Below are 22,930 nucleotides of genomic sequence, written 5' to 3' on the forward strand. Positions count from 1 at the left end.
TGCGCAGTGCAACATGTTGGCGCAGACCATTGTGACGCTGGCAACATGTTGGTTGCCAGATATTGGAGGAGGGCCCATGCCAAAAAATAAATAAAAGAAAAGAAAAAAAAACTAGCCAAATGTACGACCAAAGACTATACAATACCAAGATGTTGCATGAGCGACCAAAAAGCTGTTCTATGGCGGGTCCTAACATTAGGACCCGAAAGGCACGAGGGAGCGCGCGGGGTTTTAATTCCCTTTTCGCCTGTACTTCGTCTCTACCGCGACCCCGCTGCCCATCGGTTTCGTCTGTTCGGCAATGCCTTCACCAGCAACGAAATAATTCTGGACTCTCGAGCCTCAGCACCGTCGAAGCGGTGGTCGCGGATCGCCGATGTCTTTGGAGCGGCACAGTGGGACCTTTGGCCGTCTCAGCTTGCTAAATTAGTTAGTGAATATGAGTTCAATAAATATTTGCACACTGAAAAAATGTTAAACTTTGAGTGCTTATATCTCCTAAACTAAAACTATCTTGAAAATTCGATTGGAAAATTCTCTATTAGATGCGTACATTAAATTTATCTAAAGCACTCATACAATTTTTTTACTATTTCGGCTGAGTCCCCACTGTGCCGCGCCAAAGACATCAGCGACCACGCTGCCCTACGGTTTCGGCAAGCAGACACTGACATGCTTTCAGTGCGCTTGTGTGTGAAGCTAAAAGCCGTATATGCCCTGCAGTACGGGTCATTAATGACTCAGCTGCTGATACGTCGATGACCGCGTCACTACCCCCGATGACATAGTTGATGACCGGCCATAAGCTGAGCCGATGACATTAACATGGAGATGTCCTAGGGCATAATCGATGACATTGTCATCGAGCATTGCCGAAAAATCATGCACTTAATAAGCGATGATTTTTACCTAAAAATCATGCATTTTATAAGTCATGATTTTTTGGCTTAAATCATCGCTTATTAAATGCATGATTTTTGACTAAAATCATCGCTTATTAAATGCATGATTTTTGCCTAAATATCATGCACATAATAAGCGATGATTTTTACCTAAAAATCATGCATTTTATAAGTGATGATTTTTCCCGAAAAAGCATGCACTTAATAAGTGATGATTTTTCACGAAAAACCATGCATTTAATATAAAATGTAATACATTGTAATTGTTTATTTTTCCAATTATTTTTATTTATTACTATTCATTATTGTCTACTTTGAATTTTTTTTCCTTGAGGTCTTCTGAAAATGACTATTCTTAATGTTGTGAATAGCCTTCCGAATCACTTTGTCTGCTGGCTCGTCGGGTATTTTCATCTTCACCGCCGCTGAAATAATATGAATAAATTAATTAATTAGTTATTATGTTTTTTTTAAGTTCTTTTTAGACCTACATTCCTGGACATTGTAAAATTCTTTACAATTTTATAGCGAGCTCTTCCCCGAAGTACCGTCTATGTTGTATTCGAAAATGAGCTTCGCGTCCAGCACATTTTTTAAGCTGCATGCCATCGATGTGCTCGTCCCCATTAAGTTCCGTAATTTGTTGATCTAATAAAAGAAAATAATGAAAAAAAATAACAACTAGCTGTCATAGAAGGATAGGCTACCACTCACATAAAAATCGGTCAGCTCTGGAGTTATAATAGAGTTTAAATGCTCCAACTCCATCGTCGACTGTATCGGAAATTTTACGAAATTGTCTACGTCAGGCTCTTTTTTGATCTGAAGCTTGAGCAGAGCCACCACCTCCGCCAATGTTTCAGACAGAACATCAACTTTCTTCTCCAGACCAGAAATCGAAGCATCAACTTTCTTTTCAAGACTAGAAATCGAAGCATCAACTTTCTTTTCAAGACTCGAAATCGCAGCCATTAGTCGGCGCTCTGCCGGAACTGCAATAAAAATTTTCATAGTTATTATGCATTATGCACAAAGTAATTAAAAATTCATGTACTTACGCGAAATTTGCTGTTCTTCTGGCACAGGTTCTGTGAAAACAATGTTAATTGGGTCAATACTTATTTCATACATCAAGCACAAAAATTATATACTTACGCTCTGCATCAAAGATTAAACGGCGAATTTTTTGATTGTTGTTGTTGAATGTTGTATTTTCCATACTGAAAATATAAAGAAAATTCGTCTCTTGCAAACTACTTTTTTTTTTTTTTTGTTCTGTCGGACTCTGGCCGGTGAATCTTCCAAAGATATCTTTAGCGCAGGCGCTAAAGATATGCCCGATTCGTAATTCAATTACGCCTACGGACTAAACACCTCCATTTTATGAATTTAAAAATAAGCAAAAAATACTACAAATGAAAATAAGTAAAGGTAGCAAATAAACCTATGGAAAATGCAACAACGGAACTAAAACTAGTTCTCCCTATATGGCAGGGCAACGGCTTTCCGTTCAAAGTCTTCTACCGAAAACTTTTCCAGCTCCGTTGGTGCTTCTAAATTGACTAAGTATATACCTAACCTCAACTTCAATAACTGTTCTTTCTCTCTCGCTCTTTAAACTTTCTGAGCAATAGCGCTCTCTGCTTAGTAGCTCTCGCTATAACCGCTCTCCACTCTGCTCTCTTTTTTTTACCAATTCCGCTTTGAGCGTTGTCTGGCACATTGGTCTGATACCAATTTGTTTTGCAAATAATAGTATATATATAAATAAATAATAAAATAAAATGGAATACGCTGTGGTCTGTGCCAAAAAAAGCTGTAAGAAGCAGATCACCCACGATCAGCCGAATGTCCCCTGCTGGCTCTGCGACAGCGTAGTGCACGCAAAATGCGCTGGATTTTCTGGCCTCGTGAGTGATGCTATAGCCAAACGTAATGGCTTGCATTACAGTTGCGAGGCATGCCGTGCGGTGGAGAAAGACATGGTGGCTTTCATGAGGCAGACGCGGAGTGGCTTTAAGGAGCTGACCGTTGGTTTTAAAAACCAATACGATCGGCTCCTAGCCATGGAGGCTCAGTTTAGCGGTTTAAAACTGCTGAATGAGTCTCCGAGGCGCAAAAAGGTCACTCCGCGGGATCTGCAATTGCCAACCGTCACTCAGCCGTGCGCCGCCGAAAAACTGACTCCGACCACTCCAAGTGTGCAGCAGTTGATCTCGTTTGCCACTCCAAGGGCAACGACAGCTGCTGGCGACGCAGATTCGGTAGCCGAATTCATCGCCTCGGAGAATGTGCAGCCAAGTACGTCTGCAGCGTCCGTGTCCGTGGTGTCCGCAAGTTCGCTAGTTGTCCCGTCTATCCCGATCCCACCAGTAAATAGACGTTCCGGACCTCCGGATATTGCCACCACAGGTACTAGGCCTGTGGTGACTAAACCACTGGTGGGAGTCCCACCAAAACGACAAGTTTTTGTTTCACGGCTGGCCCCTGACCTCACATCTAATGATGTAATTGCTTTTATTCAAAGCAAAATAAAAGCCGTGGCTTTAAAGGTGGAGAAATTTAACTTCTCTTATGCCAGGGAGATAGCCTCGTTTAAGATAAGCATCTCCCCAACTCAATTTGACACCATTTGCTCCGCCAAATTTTGGCCGGAGCATTTGGTGGTGAAGGAGTTTAAGGCTAAGAAGAAGAATAGGCCCCCCATATCCCTTCCAAATCTTTCCAGTGTGCCACCCTCAACCTCAACTTCCTCTTCCTCAACTTCCCGTCTTGCTTCCACCTTTCCAAAAAACTAACTTCTCTTTTAGTAACCTATCAGAATGTAAGAGGCTTGCGTAGTAAGCTCAGCATTCTTTTTTTTGTGGACGTTGACATGCAATGACTGCATCTTTCAAGAGGCGATGCAGTTACTGCACCGTCAAGTGGCCCGTGTGACACCAGCAGAAGGCTGTTACGCGCGGATCCCAGGCAAAACGCAGCCCTCCTCCCGCCCAACCGACCGAGGGGCGCTGCCGCATGACGCGCGGTGCGTAGCCGAACCAAACGCGAACATGCAAGAAAGATAGCTATTAGACTAACATTCGAGGAAAATTAGTACTAAACTTACTAAGAAACTAAGCATGCAATCAAAGTACAAATACCACTACAGTTACTAATTAATAGAAAGGTGTGTAAGGATTAATAATTTAATAAGAGGAAGAGAATTAGTGGTGGATATAATATGGTAGAGGGAATTATAATCCGAGCATAAGACCCTAAACGGTTCATGCAAGGAATAATTCGATCTACAAAGTGGAAGGAACAACGGTATAAAATTTCTAGTCAGTCTAATAGGAATCGTGAAGTTTATGCGGCTCAACAGATCAGGGCTGTCTATGTCACCCCTGATCAAGTTGTGCATAAATATCACACCAAGCATTTTTCTACGGTTAACTAAGGATGGGAGGTTTACTAATAGTAGTCTACTAGAGTAAGATGGGAGTCTTACACCCGCATCCCAGTTAAGGCCCCGCAGAGCAAAGAGTAAAAAGTTTTTCTGTACTGATTCTATACGGTCCTGGTGTACTTTGTACTGAGGGCACCATACACAGGAGCCGTATTCTAAGATCGGACGAACAAGCGAGGTATAGAGAGTCTTTGTTATATAGGGGTCGTCAAATTCCTTTGACCACCTCTTTATAAACCCAAGCACGCTCATGGCCTTATTTACCATGGTAGAAATGTGTTCGGAAAACTTTAACTTGGGGTCTAACATAACACCCAGATCATCCACCAGGGTAATTCTCTCAAGAGAACCACCAAATAGGGTGTAAGGAGCCAACAAAGGGCTAGAACGATGAAATGTCATAACTTTGCATTTCGAGGCATTAAGGTGTAACAAGTTTGCACAACACCATGACTGAAAGTTATTGAGATCGGATTGCAAGCGAGAATGAAATGAAATGTCCTTGTACTGGACACAGAGTTTAACATCATCCGCATACATAAGTACTCGAGAGTATGTTAATACTGAAGGTAAGTGTGAAGAGTAAGGGGCCTAGATGGCTGCCTTGTGGTACTCCCGAAGAAACCTTTACTGGGAAAGAGAGGGAGTTTTTGAAGAGGACTCTTTGAGACCTAGAACAAAGATAGCTAGAAATCCATCTCAGGAGGTTGGGCGGAAACCCTAAAAGGTCAAGTTTATGCGCTAAAAGGGAATGGTTTACAGAGTCGAAAGCTTTACTAAAGTCGGTGTAAATAACATCCGTCTGTAAGTTACCTTGAAAGCCTTTAATAATGAAAGAGGTAAACTCTAACAAGTTCGTGGTGGTTGATCGCCGCCTTATAAATCCATGCTGAGTTGGAGATATAAGTGACTTGCAGAGATGTTGCAAGTGCGGAGTTAGAACCCTCTCAAACATTTTAGGAATAGCGGATAACTTTGCTATACCTCTATAATTTTTTGCATCGGACTTGCTACCTTTTTATGGAGAGGAATTATAAACGATTCCTTCCAGATCGGGGGGAAGCAAGAAGAATCAATGGATAGGGTGAATAGTTTAAGCAAAGGTCCACACAGAGCCTCGGCGCAGTACCTGAGTACACAACCTGGAACCCCGTCTGGACCCGGTGAAAACACCGGCTTAACTAGTCGAAGATCATGAAGTAGTGAACATTCATTTAACAAGGGACTGAAAATGCCGTTCGACCTCGGTAAACCGTATGGGTACGGATGACCAGAGTAGCTTTCCTCAGAATAGGTGGTTTGGAAGAATTGGGCAAAAAGATCGGCAATTGCCTGATCATTATTTGCCGACGTATTACAAAATGATAGCGAGGATGGGTGTGCGGACGTTCTACGCTTACTGTTTACGAAGCTGTAAAACTGTTTAGGGTCCTGAGAAAAACGTATCCTGCATCGAGATAGGTAGTTCTTATAGCATTGAGCATTAAGAACTGAAAAGTTTGACCGAGCTAATACATAGCGAGAGTGAGAAGTAGGAGAACCCACTTCTTGAAATTTTTTATAAAGTCTTGATTTTAAGTTTTTTAGACTGGATAACTCTTTGGTAAACCAAGGGGGTTTTCCAGATCTAGTCGGACAAGAAAGCGGGACACAAGAATCGAAAAATGTGCCAAGAGCATTGTAAAAAATGTTTGTGCCTTTTATGATATCAGTGCACAAGTACAAAGCGGACCAATCAAAATCCCTAATGAGGTTATTAAGCTTCGCAAACTCGGCTTTTCCGGGATAGTGTTGCATTTGCTTCCCACGTTATTGTGTTTACTGAAACCTGGTTAAAGCCGGACATTCTTAGTTCCGAGGTTTTGGCAGGTCGGTACACAACTTTTAGAAAGGACCGTTCGTCTCGACGGGCAGGGGGGGTTCTAATTGCAGTGGACTCTTACTTCACGTCGGAACACTTCACAGTCCAAGTTCAACAGGAACTGGAATTCCTGTGTGTAAAACTGATTCTTCCCGCTTTCGCTATATTCATTACTTGCTCGTATATCCCACCTTCTTCGGATATTTCAATTTATGAGCAGCACTTGTCCGCTTTAACCGCTGTTTCTTTCTCGCTATCTGATAAAGATCGTATGTTAGTTCTTGGTGACTTCAACTTGCCAGGAACTGTTTGTTCTTCGGTAAACGAGTCTAGTATCCTAGTGCCCATGTCACGACATGACTTTGTTGACGGCTTGCTTGACCTATCCCTGTCTCAAGTCAACCATGTGAAAAATTCCTTGGGTCGATTGCTTGATCTGTGCTTTGTATCGGATCCGACCATAGTGTTGTTAACCCGAGCCCTTCCGCTCACTATACCTGAAGACGCCTACCGCCCTACTTTCGAGGTGTCGCTAGATATAGGACCAACTGTATTGGATCGGTCGAGTAGGCTGCCCGAACGTGTCCGCTGCTTTCGTAAAGCCGAGTTTGCGAAGCTTAATAACCTCATTAGGGATTTTGATTGGTCCGCTTTGTACTTGTGCACTGATATCATAAAAGGCACAAACATTTTTTACAATGCTCTTGGCACATTTTTCGATTCTTGTGTCCCGCTTTCTTGTCCGACTAGATCTGGAAAACCCCCTTGGTTTACCAGAGAGTTATCCAGTCTAAAAAACTTAAAATCAAGACTTTATAAAAAATTTCAAGAAGTGGGTTCTCCTACTTCTCACTCTCGCTATGTATTAGCTCGGTCAAACTTTTCAGTTCTTAATGCTCAATGCTATAAGAACTACCTATCTCGTTGCAGGATACGTTTTTCTCAGGACCCTAAACAGTTTTACAGCTTCGTAAACAGTAAGCGTAGAACGTCCGCACACCCATCCTCGCTATCATTTTGTAATACGTCGGCAAATAATGATCAGGCAATTGCCGATCTTTTTGCCCAATTCTTCCAAACCACCTATTCTGAGGAAAGCTACTCTGGTCATCCGTACCCATACGGTTTACCGAGGTCGAACGGCATTTTCAGTCCCTTGTTAAATGAATGTTCACTACTTCATGATCTTCGACTAGTTAAGCCGGTGTTTTCACCGGGTCCAGACGGGGTTCCAGGTTGTGTACTCAGGTACTGCGCCGAGGCTCTGTGTGGACCTTTGCTTAAACTATTCACCCTATCCATTGATTCTTCTTGCTTCCCCCCGATCTGGAAGGAATCGTTTATAATTCCTCTCCATAAAAAAGGTAGCAAGTCCGATGCAAAAAATTATAGAGGTATAGCAAAGTTATCCGCTATTCCTAAAATGTTTGAGAGGGTTCTAACTCCGCACTTGCAACATCTCTGCAAGTCACTTATATCTCCAACTCAGCATGGATTTATAAGGCGGCGATCAACCACCACGAACTTGTTAGAGTTTACCTCTTTCATTATTAAAGGCTTTCAAGGTAACTTACAGACGGATGTTATTTACACCGACTTTAGTAAAGCTTTCGACTCTGTAAACCATTCCCTTTTAGCGCATAAACTTGACCTTTTAGGGTTTCCGCCCAACCTCCTGAGATGGATTTCTAGCTATCTTTGTTCTAGGTCTCAAAGAGTCCTCTTCAAAAACTCCCTCTCTTTCCCAGTAAAGGTTTCTTCGGGAGTACCACAAGGCAGCCATCTAGGCCCCTTACTCCTCACACTCTTTATTAATGACTTACCTTCAGTATTAACATACTCTCGAGTACTTATGTATGCGGATGATGTTAAACTCTGTGTCCAGTACAAGGACATTTCATTTCATTCTCGCTTGCAATCCGATCTCAATAACTTTCAGTCATGGTGTTGTGCAAACTTGTTACACCTTAATGCCTCGAAATGCAAAGTTATGACATTTCATCGTTCTAGCCCTTTGTTGGCTCCCTACACCCTATTTGGTGGTTCTCTTGAGAGAATTACCCTGGTGGATGATCTGGGTGTTATGTTAGACCCCAAGTTAAAGTTTTCCGAACACATTTCTACCATGGTAAATAAGGCCATGGGCGTGCTTGGGTTTATAAAGAGGTGGTCAAAGGAATTTGACGACCCCTATATAACAAAGACTCTCTATACCTCGCTTGTTCGTCCGATCTTAGAATACGGCTCCTGTGTATGTTGCCCTCAGTACAAAGTACACCAGGACCGTATAGAATCAGTACAGAAAAACTTTTTACTCTTTGCTCTGCGGGGCCTTAACTGGGATGCGGGTGTAAGACTCCCATCTTACTCTAGTAGACTACTATTAGTAAACCTCCCATCCCTAGTTAACCGTAGAAAAATGCTTGGTGTGATATTTATGCACAACTTGATCAGGGGTGACATAGACAGCCCTGATCTGTTGAGCCGCATAAACTTCACGATTCCTATTAGACTGACTAGAAATTTTATACCGTTGTTCCTTCCACTTTGTAGATCGAATTATTCCTTGCATGAACCGTTTAGGGTCTTATGCTCGGATTATAATTCCCTCTACCATATTATATCCACCACTAATTCTCTTCCTCTTATTAAATTATTAATCCTTACACACCTTTCTATTAATTAGTAACTGTAGTGGTATTTGTACTTTGATTGCATGCTTAGTTTCTTAGTAAGTTTAGTACTAATTTTCCTCGAATGTTAGTCTAATAGCTATCTTTCTTGCATGTTCGCGTTTGGTTCGGCTACGCACCGCGCGTCATGCGGCAGCGCCCCTCGGTCGGTTGGGCGGGAGGAGGGCTGCGTTTTGCCTGGGATCCGCGCGTAACAGCCTTCTGCTGGTGTCACACGGGCCACTTGACGATGCAGTAACTGCATCGCCTCTTGAAAGATGCAGTCATTGCATGTCAACGTCCACACATGAGTCGAACTTAATGGTTCACTATAAAAATATCTAATGTTTTTAATTATTCTGCCTATAATAAAAATCTTTCCTAATTCCTAATTAATATAATTTGAACACCGTTTTTTCATAAATTTAACTTTTTATACAATTGAGATTTTTTTTATTTAACACGCGCACGACACATATTATTAATTAATTAAAAACTGCACTTACCTGATAATAATAATAATCACAGATTAATAATCACTTATTAAAACTCCAGATTAATAATCACTTATTAAAACTCCGTCTGACGATTGCAATTAGCAAAGAACAAAGCAAAAGAGTTCTGCGACGCAGGCGAAAAGACGAAAAGATAAAACGAAGTTCTCTGCTACTGCGCACGGTCGGCAGAACCGAATTACGTTCGGCACGCGCGGAAAATAGCAAATGCAAAGCGAAAAAAGAAAAAAAGTGCTGTCGACGCAGGCGCAAAGAAGACGAAAAGATAAAACGAAGCTCTCTGCTTCTGCGCACGGTCGGCAGAACCGAATTACGTTCGGCACGCGCTGAAAAGAAAGAAACAAAAGAAAAAACAAAGGGTTCGATTTGGCTGGCGTCAACGCCTCGATCATAATGCAATTATACAAGGTGGTCTCGTCGGCAAAAGTTAGTCCCTTAACGTATGCTAGCAATAAGTGCGAGTGAAGGGCACATAGTATAGTGAGTTTGAGTGAGACGGTATATGTATGTATGTTGATGTTGATTAACCCTTAGCAGGCCCGTGAGTTTTTAAATTTTAAAATAAAATGATTTTACTGATATATTAATATTTAAATTTTATGCAGCCATTAATAATTTTTCTTCAACATTTTTAGTTATATTAAAATGTTCTTTTACATAATATATAATTTATATGCTTTTTATAATTTTGTTGTTGTCGGGACATGAGGGTTAAGAATATATCAAAAAATTCGTCCGTGAACAACCTTCATCATCAACAAGCAAGCATGCACTGACGATAAGGGACAACACGAACTAACTTTGGCTCCCGACGAGACCACCTTGTATAATTGCATCATGCACCGACTCGACGCTGACCGAGGCATTGACGAAGCCGAGTAGCATTTCGGAGGCGAAGGTAGTAGTGATGTAAAAAAACATCGATGCATCGAGCATCGATGTTTTTCTGCCGATGTTTACTGATGTTTTCCGATGTTTTTGCTGCTACCGATGTTGAGTGATGTATCGATGTTTTGCAAAACATCGATCAATTAATTTCAAATTTGTAAGCAGCAAACACAGCAATGCCTGCCTCATTTGAAAGCAATCCTTCGTGTTTTTGGGACGGTATGAAAAGTACCTATCCTAATTTATACAAAATTGCAATGCAATTTTTGACGTTAATGGCATCTTCTGGGTGTATTTTGAACGGGTGTACTCAGCGGCTGCTAACATATTAAGTCGAAAACGTAATAGACTTTCACCTGTGCGACTAAGCCGCATTTTGGTTTTTGCAAAGCATTGACAAATAGTACTTATTTGAAATATTAGTTATCTCTGATGATATCTACAGTGATATGTAAAAGACTGCTATGAAAGCATAATCATTTCTTTAATGTTAAATATTGTTTCGTTTAGTCCTATGATATGTAAAAGACTGCTATGAAAGCTTAAGTTTAATTTTTCCTTTGTTGAATATTCGGTTTTATAATCAAATGGGAAAGTTTTGAAACATCGGTCATACATCGATGCATCGAAGAATAAATCCGATGTATCAATCCAACATCGATGTTTGATTTTGACAACATCGATGGACATCGACATCGATGTTTTCATTCAAATTTACATCACTAGAAGGTAGTGTAAAAGAGAATTGAAGTACCAGCCCCGCGCGCCCGTACTATGAAGCGTCAAACGAAAATTGAAAAAGCATTTGTTCCTCATGCAACATCTTGGTATTGTATAGTCTTTGGTACGACGTAGTTTTCCCTACACATAGCCACACGTACAGTACATACATGTACATATGTGCTGCGTATATAGGGGGAAACATATAATGTACACACCGAGCACATAACACACAGACACACACGTACGCAGACAGAAGCAAAACAAAGCCAGCCGTGGCGTCGCGAGCGTGTGGCTCCACTCAGCTGTTTTAGAAAGTTGCCGTCAGCAGCGGAGCACTGTCGTCGTCCGCTCATTCAACTTGCGAACCCCAAAGCGACCACACGCGGCCCACTCTGCAGTCACGCGAGAGAGCAAAAGCAGCCAGCGAGAGAGAGGCAGGCAAATCTTGGGGTGTTTTTTTTGTTTTGTTCGTGGAGAGCCAAAAAGTGCAGCCAGAGACAAAAAATAATATTGAAATCTAAGCAAAGAAGTTTCATTTCGTTAACAGTCTGTTGGTATTTGTTACCTGCTGCTGCCATTGCTGGACTCTTGTGTTTCGCATTCGTTTGTATTCCGTTTCGTGCTAGTGAGCAAAATCAAAATCAGTGTGGTGTGGGAACAAAACAGAAACAGATACATATACAACGAGGGGGAACGTTGTGAGTTGCTGCGGACACCGCAACTCTACAGTCAGTATGGCTATACTAAGTCAGTATGGCTCCCCTCCGGCAGACGCCGCTAATATAAAACGACACGACAAAGAGTGCGTGCGAGAGAGACAGAAAATCAGTCTGAGCGTGACGTCGGGCGCTGCGTAGCCAGTGCAAATTGATTTGTTCCTTTTGTGTATAAAAATGATCCGATCTGATCCAGATTCAGCAGTCTGATAGATATGGTCATTATCTATGATTCTGCGTTTTTAGTTTTCACGAATCTGCAATATTGTGGATGCAACAGATTTTCGTCCTTTGTGTGGGCGGAAGGGGGTGGAGCGAAATACTGAGATATACGTTTTATAGTGAGATCTAACAGAAGTGCGGATACCAAATTTGGTTACTCTAGCCTTAATAGTCTCTGAGATTTGTGGATGCCCCAGATTTTCGTCCTTTCCGGGGGCGGAAGGGGGTGTGGCGAAATTTGGACACGAAACGGTCAAGGTCCGATATCACAGGAGTGTGGATACCAAATTTGGTTGCTCTGGCTCTTATAGGTTCTGAGATCCTTGAACTCATATTTTGCAATTGGCAAAGCCGACCATGAAACCTGTGTGTTAGAGAGAGACAGAGCGAGAAAGAATGAAATTGTTTTCTTGATTCTGGCTATAATAATTATACGATCTGGTTGAGATCTTACACTCTAGAACATATAGTCATCCTGTACGATTCTGCGTTTTTGGTTTTATCGTATCTTTAAAAATGTGGATGCCACAGATTTTCGTCCTTTGTGGGGGCGGAAGTGGGCGGGACGAAGTTTTGAAATATTTTTGTAGCAGTGACATATCACAGAAGTCTGGATCCAAAACATCGTTGCTCTAGCTCTTATAGTCTTTGAGCACTAGGCGCTGAAGGGGACGGACAGACGGACGGACGGACAGACGGACAGACGGACGGACGGACAGACGGACAGACGGACAGACAGACATGGCTCAATCGACTCGGCTATTGATGCTGATCAAGAATATATATACTTTATGGGGTCGGAAACGATTCCTTCTGGACGTTACACACATCCACTTTTACCACAAATCTAATATACCCCAATACTCATTTTGAGTATCGGGTATAAGACGATTGTTCTGCAGTGTGTGTCGTGTCGGTGCGTGCAGTGTACTCTTCGAAAACGCGACTTCAATTCGATTTCACATTGAAAACGCTAGGCAAAACCGTTGAGAATTCAAATGCAGCTACGTGAACACCCAATATGTCGACGCTGTCAACGTTGCTGCTGTTGTCAGCCGCTTAGAACTAAGAGCAAACAGACGCAACATCAGCAGCAGAAGAAGCCGCAGCAGCATCAGCCAAGGCAGCAGCGAGTGAATAGTTAAATATGAACAGTTGAAAGGAAATGGGATTTCGAATTCGGTTGCAAAGAAAATCGAAGCCAAATCAAATCAATCAAGAAAATCCACAAAAAGTTTAAAAAGTTTTGGATAAACGTGAACATTTTGGAAGTGGAAAAGTGTTTAGCAAAAGGTTGGTAACTAGAATATATGTAAGATTAATAATAATGTATCGTTTATTAATAGTGTTTTTCGAAAAATAGTACAAAGTGTATGATTTAAGATGTGCAATTAATGAGTCTGTTCTTCCGACTTTTTGTTAAACTTTCTGCTTCTACTTCCAACAACCGACTCCCGTATCGATAACCCCTTATCGGTTGGGTCTTTTAAACATCGGTTAAGTCTGGTTATATCGGTTAGGTCTTATCGATGGTATCTTAAGTTCAAATGTTAATTTAGATGGGATAGTGCTAACTGCTTGATACACTGTCCTATACATTCGGCCCTCCTGCTCATCTTCATCTGTCCCAGATGATAATATATCATCGTTCTCTGAGACAAAACGCCATAGCTTCATATTGTCACTGCTCGTTGCTGTGATATTTGGCCCCTCGACTTGAGCAACCTTTCTGACGTCGTAGCGACCGTTCCGCTTTACCTTGGTGCCTTCATATGGGCCTAGATACTCGCTGGCCAACTTGCGTCCTGCGACGAACTGCGTCCTCTTGATCGCGACCATGTCTCCTAGTCTGTAGCCGTGCTCAGGTCGTCGTTTTTTATCATAATAGCGCTTGTAAACCTCTTGCGCCTTCTCAATGTTTTGTTTCGCTTGGTCACGCAGTTCTTGGCGCTCGTTGTTAAACTGCGTAACCAACTCCTCGTTGAGCACAACCCACTTTGGACTTTCAGCTTGTCTGTGCATCTTTGTCCCAAACATGACCTCGAATGGCGACGACTTCAACGTAGAATGCGCATGCGAATTAATCGCCATCTGGACCTGTGGCACATGCTTGTACCACTTCGTTGACTCCTGAGCTGAGAGCTTTGCGATGATACCCAAAACTGAACGGTTCACCCGCTCAATCTGACCGTTGCCTCTCGCCACACCTGTCGTTGTACACACATGTTCGACTTTGTTCTCGTTGAGAAACTCGCTGAATGCGTTGGATGTAAACGCTGCTCCTCTGTCGCTGACTATGCGCTTGGGAAAACCAAACACAAATGACCAATCGCTCAGCCTCTTCACAACTTCTTCGTGACCTGTTGACTTAGTTGGGAACAGCCACACAAACTTGGAGAATGCATCTACCACAGCAAAAATGTACTTGTATTGCTTGGCTGTCGCATCCATTGGTCCCAAATGATCAACGTGCAGCGTGTATAGTGGTGTGTCACCCTTGTCAATGCAATGAAGATACTTCTTGTTTGCCCAACTTTTTGCTGAAAATTATACAACTGATACAATTAGTAATCAACTTATTTACTTTCCGTTCAAGGTGCGGAATCCAGTATTGCTGCTGAACTGAGTGCATTGTCTTCGCTGTGGAGAAATGACCAACTTCATGCGATCCGTGAATGATTTCCCTTTCCATCAGCCTTGGAACCACCAATACGTCATTGCCATTTACAGATTTGAAGAGAAGACCTCCTTTAAGCTTGTAGTCTTGATATGGGTGCTGCTTCAGGATCTCAACTGTGGCTTTGATGAAATCGTCATCCTGCTGTGCTTTCTTTATCCGAGCTGTTAGCTCCGTCGTCACGAACATGCATGTCTGCGGAAAACGACTGAGACAGTCCACGTGTCTCATTCTGTCCCCTGGGCGGTGTACTGCTTTGAATGTAAAGTCCTCCATATACAGAATCCACTGGGAAACTTCTCTGGGTATATCTACTTTCGTTGTTGTCTGCTTAAACGCCGCACAGTCAGTGGCAAGATCAAATTTAATCCCCAACAGATAGTGACGAAACTTTTTGAGTGCGAGGTATGCAGCTTTGACCTCCAAATAGTAACTGTGACGTTTGGACTCGGCTTTTGTAGATTTTTTACTGCATTTGGAAATCGGGTAGAAATTGCCATCAGACTGCTGGAACAGAACTGCTCCGAAACCTTCTTTGGATGCATCCGTGTGGAGTTCCGTTGGCGCTTCTCGTGAGTATAAATGTAATACAGGTGCGATTACATGCAGATTCTTTAAGGTTTGTAGCGACTGTTGCTCTGCTTTGGCAATGTTGAAAACTGCTTCCTTCCTGAGTAGATTTGTGAGCGGCCGGGCAACTTGTGCATAGCCAGGGATGAACTTTCTGAAAAAGCCTGTGAGTCCCAGAAATGCTTGAACTGCTTTAATGCCTTTGGGCGTAGCAAACCGACTGACAGCTGCTGTCTTCTATTTGCCGGGCCAGATTCTCCCGTCCTCAATGATATGGCCCAGAAAGCTAATGCGTGGCTGCATGAAGCTACATTTCTTCCACTTGATCTTTAGGCCAAACTGCGCAGCTGTCTCCAGGACCAACTTTGTCTTCCTCATGCATACCTCGGGCGACGCGGCGTAAACAATTATGTCGTCCATATAAAGCTGCATAATGTCAGAGTTGATTATTTCTTGAAAAATATAGCTTACGAACCGAATGAACGCAGCTGGCGAGTTCTTGAATCCGAAAGGCGCTTTATTAAACTCAAATAATCCCTCCTTTGTAACAAAGTCCGTATACGACTTGCTTTGCTCTTCCATAGGCACATGGAAAAATCCGTTTTCAAGGTCCATTATGGTAAACCACTTAGCCGACTGCAGCTTTTCCAAGACTTCCTCCATGATCGGGACTGGGAAGCAGTCCAGCAATACCATGCTGTTTAACTTCCTGTAGTCTACGCAAACTCTAAGTGTACCATATTTTTTCTTCACGACGACAACTCTGCTCGCTACATTTGAAGACGACTTGCGCACGATTCCTTGCTCGATCCATTCTTCGACTTGCTTCTTTACGGCACTGGCTTCGTCTGTTGATAAACGACTCGGTGAGTGATGAAACGGCTTGATTACTCCGTCGGGAACTATCTTCAGTTGGATTGGAGACTGCTTTGCAACTTCTGTGGGCATTTGGTAACTGTTTCTTATCAACTGTTCAACGTCTTTTCGATATTGCGGCGGAGCTACAAAGGATGACTCTTCAGTTACATTATATATAAGAGCATGCTCATCTATTGGCACAGGATCTGCGTCATGCTTCAAAAACGTGTATCCTTGCATATCAGCGACGAAACGGAACTTTTTAATGAAATCATGCCCCAAAAGTGCGTCGAAATCAATCTGGCTACTGGGGACTACTAAAAACTTCTGTGTGGTCTGCAACTTATCCACGGTAACTTCTGCATTAAAGTATCCAACAGGCTTTGTTGATATCTGACCCAGACCGCGCAACATAGTTGTGCACTTCAAAAGTTTAACGTTTTTCATGGTCTTCAACATACTCTCTTTGATTAGGGTTACATCTGACCCTGTATCCACAAGACAGTCAACAACAATGCCGTTTATTTGAATTTTTTTCATGCGACTGCGATCCAAAATGACGCGAACTTTATCAACTTTATCAGCTTCATAAGGACAGTTACGCGAAATGTGACCATTCTGATTGCACTTAAAACACTTCGTTTCGGCTTTGCAGTCTTTGCGTTTGTGTTCTCCTGATCCACAGTTATAGCAATATTCTTTTTTACCGCTTTGCCCACTTTGCTGCTTGAAACTCGTTTTATGCTGTTCGTTATTGCCCTTCTTCTCCGATATATTCAAACGATCATAGATATCGAACTCTTCTTTCAAGGCCCTGAAGGTCTTACAGCGATACATGGCATACTTATACTCGTTTCTTATGTCCAGGCCGTTTACAATATGGCTTATAACAGCCGCGTGTTCAACATGTCCGACTGCTGCTATTTTTCTCATCTGCAGCAAGTACTCGTGCATCGACTCACTACTCTTCCTCTTTCTTTCTTGCAGCAGCTTATGAATGTCTGCACTGTTATAGCTACATGTGAATTCATCCAATAATACGTTCTTGAGTTCCTCATAGGTGCACACGCATTCAGCTTCAAGGAAAAGCTTAGCTGCACCGGTCATTTTTCCTCTGGCCTGCACATACTTTTGCTTTTCAGTAAGCTCATATGCGTCGGCATTTTTTTCGAATATCTCAAACCATTTTTCTATGGGAACCGATTTTCCATCACAATCGCTCACAACTTTTGTAAAATTATCTGGAGCGATCTTCATTTCTCGTTGCTCATCGCAAAGCAGTTTCAAACTTAGCAACTTTATCATTTGATCAATCTTGTCATCACTATTGTTTTCTGCATTTTCTAAATCTTCCATCTCGTTTGCACTCGGGCGCGACGTTCCTGGTACAGCTTCTTCCTTCTCTCTCTCTTTCCAGTGCAACGGCGGCGGTGTTTGCATCATTTTGCGGCTCTTTTCGACTTGTGTCTGTGTACCCGACGAGTGCTTGTCTTTTCTGTTTATAAGTGTGTATCACACACAACGTGTCTGTGCGTGTTTTTTCTGCTTGTGTACGTACTGCGCACGGACAAGGCGACGCTGCGGCGCGACAATGAATTTCACAATTTTCCAACCGAATTAAACGACCGATCTTTTATTAAACTCCGTGTCTACTGTTAGGCTCACAGAATTTGGATTGTTCAACTTAATGTTTATAGCCACCAACAACAACTTTATGTAGCTACAAACAACAACTTTAACAACTTTTCAACAATCCTCTTCTTGCATCAGCTTCTGCTTTCTTCTGTTTTTCTTTTTCACGCACTCCGAGCTCTGTATTCGACGCGGACGAGCCCCCAAATGTAAGATTAATAATAATGTATCGTTTATTAATAGTGTTTTTCGAAAAAGAGTACAAAGTGTATGATTTAAGATGTGCAATTAATGAGTCTGTTCTTCCGACTTTTTGTTAAACTTTCTGCTTCTACTTCCAACAACCGACTCCCGTATCGATAACCCCTTATCGGTTAGGTCTTTTAAACATCGGTTAAGTCTGGTTATATCGGTTAGGTCTTATCGATGGTATCTTAAGTTCAAATGTTAATTTAGATGGGATAGTGCTAACTGCTTGATACACTGTCCTTTACATATATGTACAAAAGTCCCCCCTATGTACTCCCTGTGTGTTTTTTTTTTTTTATTCCATATTTTATTAGGTAGAAAAACAGAAAGGAAAAGCGTTTACATGGTATATACAGCAGTATAGAATTAGTAGTATAGAAAGAAGTATTAGGTGTTTAAGTAGGTAGGTTTGGTTTGCCAGGTGCTCCTGCGGGACGACCGTCAAGTATTGCGTCGCAGGGCCCGGGCGGGCACTCTATGCCCCTCCTGTCTGCCGTCTTCTGGCGCGCTCGTCCTCGCGTAGCTTACGCATTACTACGCACGCAAAGTTGCATACAGCATCCCATTTGCGCGTGTCTTCCAGCATCACTCTCACAAGTGTTTCCTTGGTCAGCCTTTCTCCACAGCAATCTCCCTCCGCTTCGAATCTCCCGCAGTTGAAGAGTATGTGCTCCGCATCCTCTGGCGTTCCGTCGCAGGCAGGACAATCTCCGTCTATTTCGTGGCCAAATCTATGCAAGTATGCTTTAAAGCAACCGTGGCCGCTTAAAAGTTGCGTCAGGTAGAAGTTTACACTCCCGTGACATCGCGTGCACCACTCTTCGACTCTTGGGATTAGGGTGTGCGTCCATCTCCCCTTCGTCGACCCCGTCCATCTGCGCTGCCACTCGGCCATTGTTTGCTGCCGCTCGCGTTGTCCGATAGCGTCCCTATTTGGCTCCGCCGGCGCTATATCTCTTCGCTGCGAGTATATTTTGGCCGCCTCCCTTGCTAAAAGGTCGATTGGTGCCGTCCCAGCAATGATCAGAGCCGCGTCGTCGGATACCGTGCGGAATGCACTGCATACTCGCATGGCTCCCAGCCGATATGTTGCCTGAATCTTCCTCATATATGCTTTTGCGTTGGCCGCCTTCGCCCAGACCGCTGCACCGTATAGTACTGTCGCCTTTAGCACGTTGTGTAGTAGGAGCCGCCGTCCTTGCTTCGGGCCCATCGTGTTGAGCATTATTTTGTTTAGTGCCCTACCCAGCGCCGCAGCTCTTATGCTCACCTGGCTGAGGTGCTCACGAAAGCATAGCCGTGTGTCAAGCATCACTCCCAGGTACCGTATGGCTCTCACGGACTCTATCCTGCAAGTTCCCACGTTCACCAGCGCTGTTTCGGTTTTTTGCGGCTGCTGATCAGGACTACTTCCGTTTTGTGGTCGGCCAGTTGTAGCCCAGCGGAGCCCAGCCCCTCTCTGATTCTCCTTATTGAGGCGTCACATTTGCCTTCCGCATCCTTGAAATTTTTTGCTACGGCCACTTGTGCCACGTCGTCGGCGAACCCTATCATTTTCGTGTCCTCGGGTACTTGCAGACGCAGGATGCCATCATACATAGCGTTCCAAAGTAGTGGCCCAAGGACCGAACCTTGTGGGACGCCGCCAGTTATCTCGTGTCTCTTAGTACCTTCTTCAGTCTCATACATTAGCACCCGGTCCCGGAAGTAGTCTTGGACCATGCGAATGAGATGGCCTTCAACTCCAAAGCCCGTTAGGATGCAATCCCAGTTGGCAGTGTTGAACGCGTTTCGTACGTCTAGTATCACCACGATGCAGTATTTTTTGGCACCGCCCTTCCAACGGGTGCCTTCGATTGCCTTTGATGCAATGTCTGCCACCGTTGATAGCGCGTCTAGTGTGGAGTGGCCCCTGCGGAAACCAAATTGCATTGGAGACAGGTCGCCACCTCGCTGGATGGCTCGCTCTAGCCTTGTGCAAATGATCTTCTCGAGGATTTTCCCCGCGGTGTCCAATAGCCATATCGGCCTGTAGGACGAGGGCTCCTCTAGCGGTTTGTCTGGCTTCGGGATCAGCACTAGCTTCTGTAGCTTCCATCGCTCCGGGAAGATTCCTTCCGCCCAGCATCTGCTGAACATCCTTGCGAACATTTCCGGGTGGAGCTCTGTTTGGGATGCCATCTGGGCCCGGAGCCTTAGCAACTGGGATACTCCTAGCTGCGGCCTTGACCTCTGCCTCGCTAATTTGCTCTAGCTCACTTTGGTTCTCCGCATACTCCTGCCTTGGTGGGATGCCCCCCTGAGGCATACGGGGGAATAGAGTCTCCACGATATTCTTCATTTTCTCTGCTTCAACCGGTGCCTTCGGTTTCAGGGCATTCATTTTTATACCCGATACTCAAAATGAGTATTGGGGTATATTAGATTTGTGGTAAAAGTGGATGTGTGTAACGTCCAGAAGGAATCGTTTCCGACCCCATAAAGTATATATATTATTGATCAGCATCAATAGCCGAGTCGATTGAGCCATGTCTGTCTGTCCGTCTGTCCGTCCGTCCGTCTGTCCGTCCCCTTCAGCGCCTAGTGCTCAAAGACTATAAGAGCTAGAGCAACGCTGTTTTGTATCCAGACTTCTGTGATATGTCACTGCTACAAAAATATTTCAAAACTTCGCCCCGCCCACTTCCGCCCCCACAAAGGACGAAAATCTGTGGCATCCACATTTTTAAAGATACGATAAAGCCAAAAACGCAGAATCGTAGAGGATGACTATATGTTCTAGAGTGTAAAATCTCAACCAGATCGTATAATTATTATAGCCAGAATCAAGAAAACAATTTCATTCTTTCTCGCTCTGTCTCTCTCTAACACACAGGTTTCATGGTCGGCTTTGCCAATTGCAAAATATGAGTTCAAGGATCTCAGAACCTATAAGAGCCAGAGCAACCAAATTTGGTATCCACACTCCTGTGATATCGGACCTTGACCGTTTCGTGTCCAAATTTCGCCACACCCCCTTCCGCCCCCGCAAAGGACGAAAATCTGGGGCATCCACAAATCTCAGAGACTATTAAAGCTAGAGTAACCAAATTTGGTATCCGCACTTCTGTTAGATCTCACTATAGAACGTATATCTCAGAATTTCGCCCCACCCCCTTCCGCTCCCACAAAGCACGAAAATCTGTTGCATCCACAATATTGCAGATTCGAGAAAACTAAAAACGCAGAATCATAGATAATGACCATATCTATCAGATTGCTGAATCTGGATCAGATCGGATCATTTTTATAGCCAAAGGAAACAAATCAATTTGAAGTGGCTACGCAGCGCGTGACGTCACGCTCAGACTGATTTTCTGTCTCTCTCGCACGCACACTTTGTCGTGTCGTTTAATATTAGCGGCGTCTGCCGGAGGGGAGCCATACTGACTTAGTATAGCCATACTGACTGTAGAGTTGCGGTGTCCGCAGCAACTCACAACGTTCCCCCTCGTTTTTATTATCAACTTGTAGGCCCTTCCCCAGATGTCATGCTCCGCTGAGTCGCAGAGTTCCATAAAGCACTTCCGCTTGCTATCCCGAATGGCTAGCTTCAGGTCCCTGCGAGCAGCTGTGTATTCGCCCTGGAGTTGCGTATAATTTTCCCGGCCACGCGCTCTCTGGTACTGCCTGCGGGCCTGCAGGCATTTCCGTCGCGAATCCTTAGTCTGCTGGTTCCACCAGTAAACCGGCTGGTGGTGACTCCGGTACTCGTAGCGTCTCTCCATGCTCGCCCTGCAGGCGTGCAGCACTGCCTCCATCACTCTGTCTGCCTCGCTAGAGGCATCGGCCGCTGGCGGTGGGTTGACCAGGTTCGCGGAAAAGTCCGCTGTGTTGAATGATCCGGCTTTGAAGCCCATCCTTGCTACCTGGGGGTTCCTTGCCTGGCGGGCTCTGCTGCCAGTGGTTATTTCGCAACATATTGCAAAGTGATCGCTTGCCGTGTAGGTATCGCTCAGCTTCCACTAAGCCCGCGTATAAAGGGAGCTGCTGACGAAAGTCAGGTCTATGCACGATCCGATGCCGCCCCTGTTCAAGGTGTGCTCATTTCCTGCATTCAGCAGGGCAATATCGAGTGAGGCCAGGCTCTCCAGTAAAATTCTTCCTCTGGCGTTTGTTGACGGGCAGCCCCAGTCTTCAGCCCAGGCGTTGAAATCCCCCGCTATCACCACTCCAGAACGACCTCTTGCATCCTCGGCTAGCTCGTCTAGGACGGCCGAGAACTCGTTAGCCTGCAGGCTCGGCGGTAGGTAGCAACTGTAGACCCAGAGTTTCTCGATCTTAGCTCTGACGTAGTGGTTTGCGGACTCCACTGACTCATCCGGCTCGGCCGTCTTCCGCAGACCAAGATCGCCGCCTTTCCTGAAGCGTCCACTGCAAAGTTAGCGTCACTCCTCTTCCTGTACGGCTCACTAAGGATAGCTACGTCCACATTTTCCTCCCTGGTCGTTTGGCTCAACAGATCTTGAGCTGTCGCGCAATGGTTTAGGTTCAGTTGAAGGAACTTCACTTTATACGCTGGGTACGTGAGCCTCCCTGCACCATTGGGCATCTCCTGCTGCCAACATAGTGCTTGGTGTCCTGACGGTTTCCCTCTGTACATACAGAGCACTTTGGCTCCTTTTGGCACGTTGCTGCTTTGTGGCCGCTCTCGCCACACTTGAGGCAGCAACCCGAGCGGTCTACAGCGCTTGTGTAGTTCGCCGCTATATGGCCGAACTGCAGGCATTTATAGCACCTCCTTTGTGCTTGCCGTTCACTGACCCGGCATCTGGTCCAACCAATCCTCAGCCTGCCCTCTCTGAGCAGTTCCTTGGCGACCGACGGTGGGAGGCAAACTATTGCCATTTGCGTGCTGGCGAAGGACTGTCTAAGGCTTTTGACCGCACTGGTAACCACCTCTTGCCCCGCCTGTTTTGCAATTGCAGCAACAACATCCTCTTTTGTGACCAGGGTGT

The 22,930-nt window shown here is 44.3% G+C and overlaps 1 protein-coding gene and 1 pseudogene across 2 annotated transcripts; one reads left to right on the forward strand and one right to left on the reverse strand.

Moving 5' to 3' along the window:
* Nucleotides 1–1,229: 1,229 nt before the first annotated feature.
* On the reverse strand, nt 1,230–9,510 carry LOC117192113. Of its 2 annotated transcripts, XM_033396807.1 has the most exons (6): nt 2,347–2,498; nt 2,058–2,122; nt 1,961–1,990; nt 1,617–1,894; nt 1,394–1,550; nt 1,230–1,327 (listed from the first exon to the last, which is right to left on the reverse strand). In XM_033396807.1, exons 2-5 carry the CDS (start codon nt 2,119–2,121, stop codon nt 1,425–1,427), a joined length of 498 nt encoding a protein of 165 aa, XP_033252698.1. In that variant the 5' UTR covers nt 2,122; nt 2,347–2,498; the 3' UTR covers nt 1,230–1,327; nt 1,394–1,424. The 2 variants fall into 2 exon arrangements, 1 of the variants encoding a protein (XP_033252698.1); XR_004474211.1 differs by lacking the exons at nt 1,394–1,550; nt 1,617–1,894; nt 1,961–1,990; nt 2,058–2,122; nt 2,347–2,498 and adding an exon at nt 9,390–9,510.
* A 3,321-nt stretch (nt 9,511–12,831) lies between these two features.
* LOC117192112 overlaps nt 12,832–22,930 on the forward strand; it is an 80,402-nt pseudogene continuing 70,303 nt past the window's right edge.

Source organism: Drosophila miranda (genome assembly GCF_003369915.1).
Source record: "Drosophila miranda strain MSH22 chromosome Y unlocalized genomic scaffold, D.miranda_PacBio2.1 Contig_Y1_pilon, whole genome shotgun sequence".
NCBI lineage: Eukaryota > Metazoa > Arthropoda > Insecta > Diptera > Drosophilidae > Drosophila > Drosophila miranda.

Coding starts and splice junctions, on each gene's coding strand:
- LOC117192113 (XM_033396807.1), bottom strand. CDS start 2,121: ATGGAAAATACAACATTCAACAACAACAATCAAAAAATTCGCCGTTTA. Junction 1,991..2,057: donor TTTAATCTTTGATGCAGAGC/GTAAGTATATAA, acceptor TTGTTTTCACAG/AACCTGTGCCAGAAGAACAG. Junction 1,895..1,960: donor AGAAGAACAGCAAATTTCGC/GTAAGTACATGA, acceptor TTTTTATTGCAG/TTCCGGCAGAGCGCCGACTA.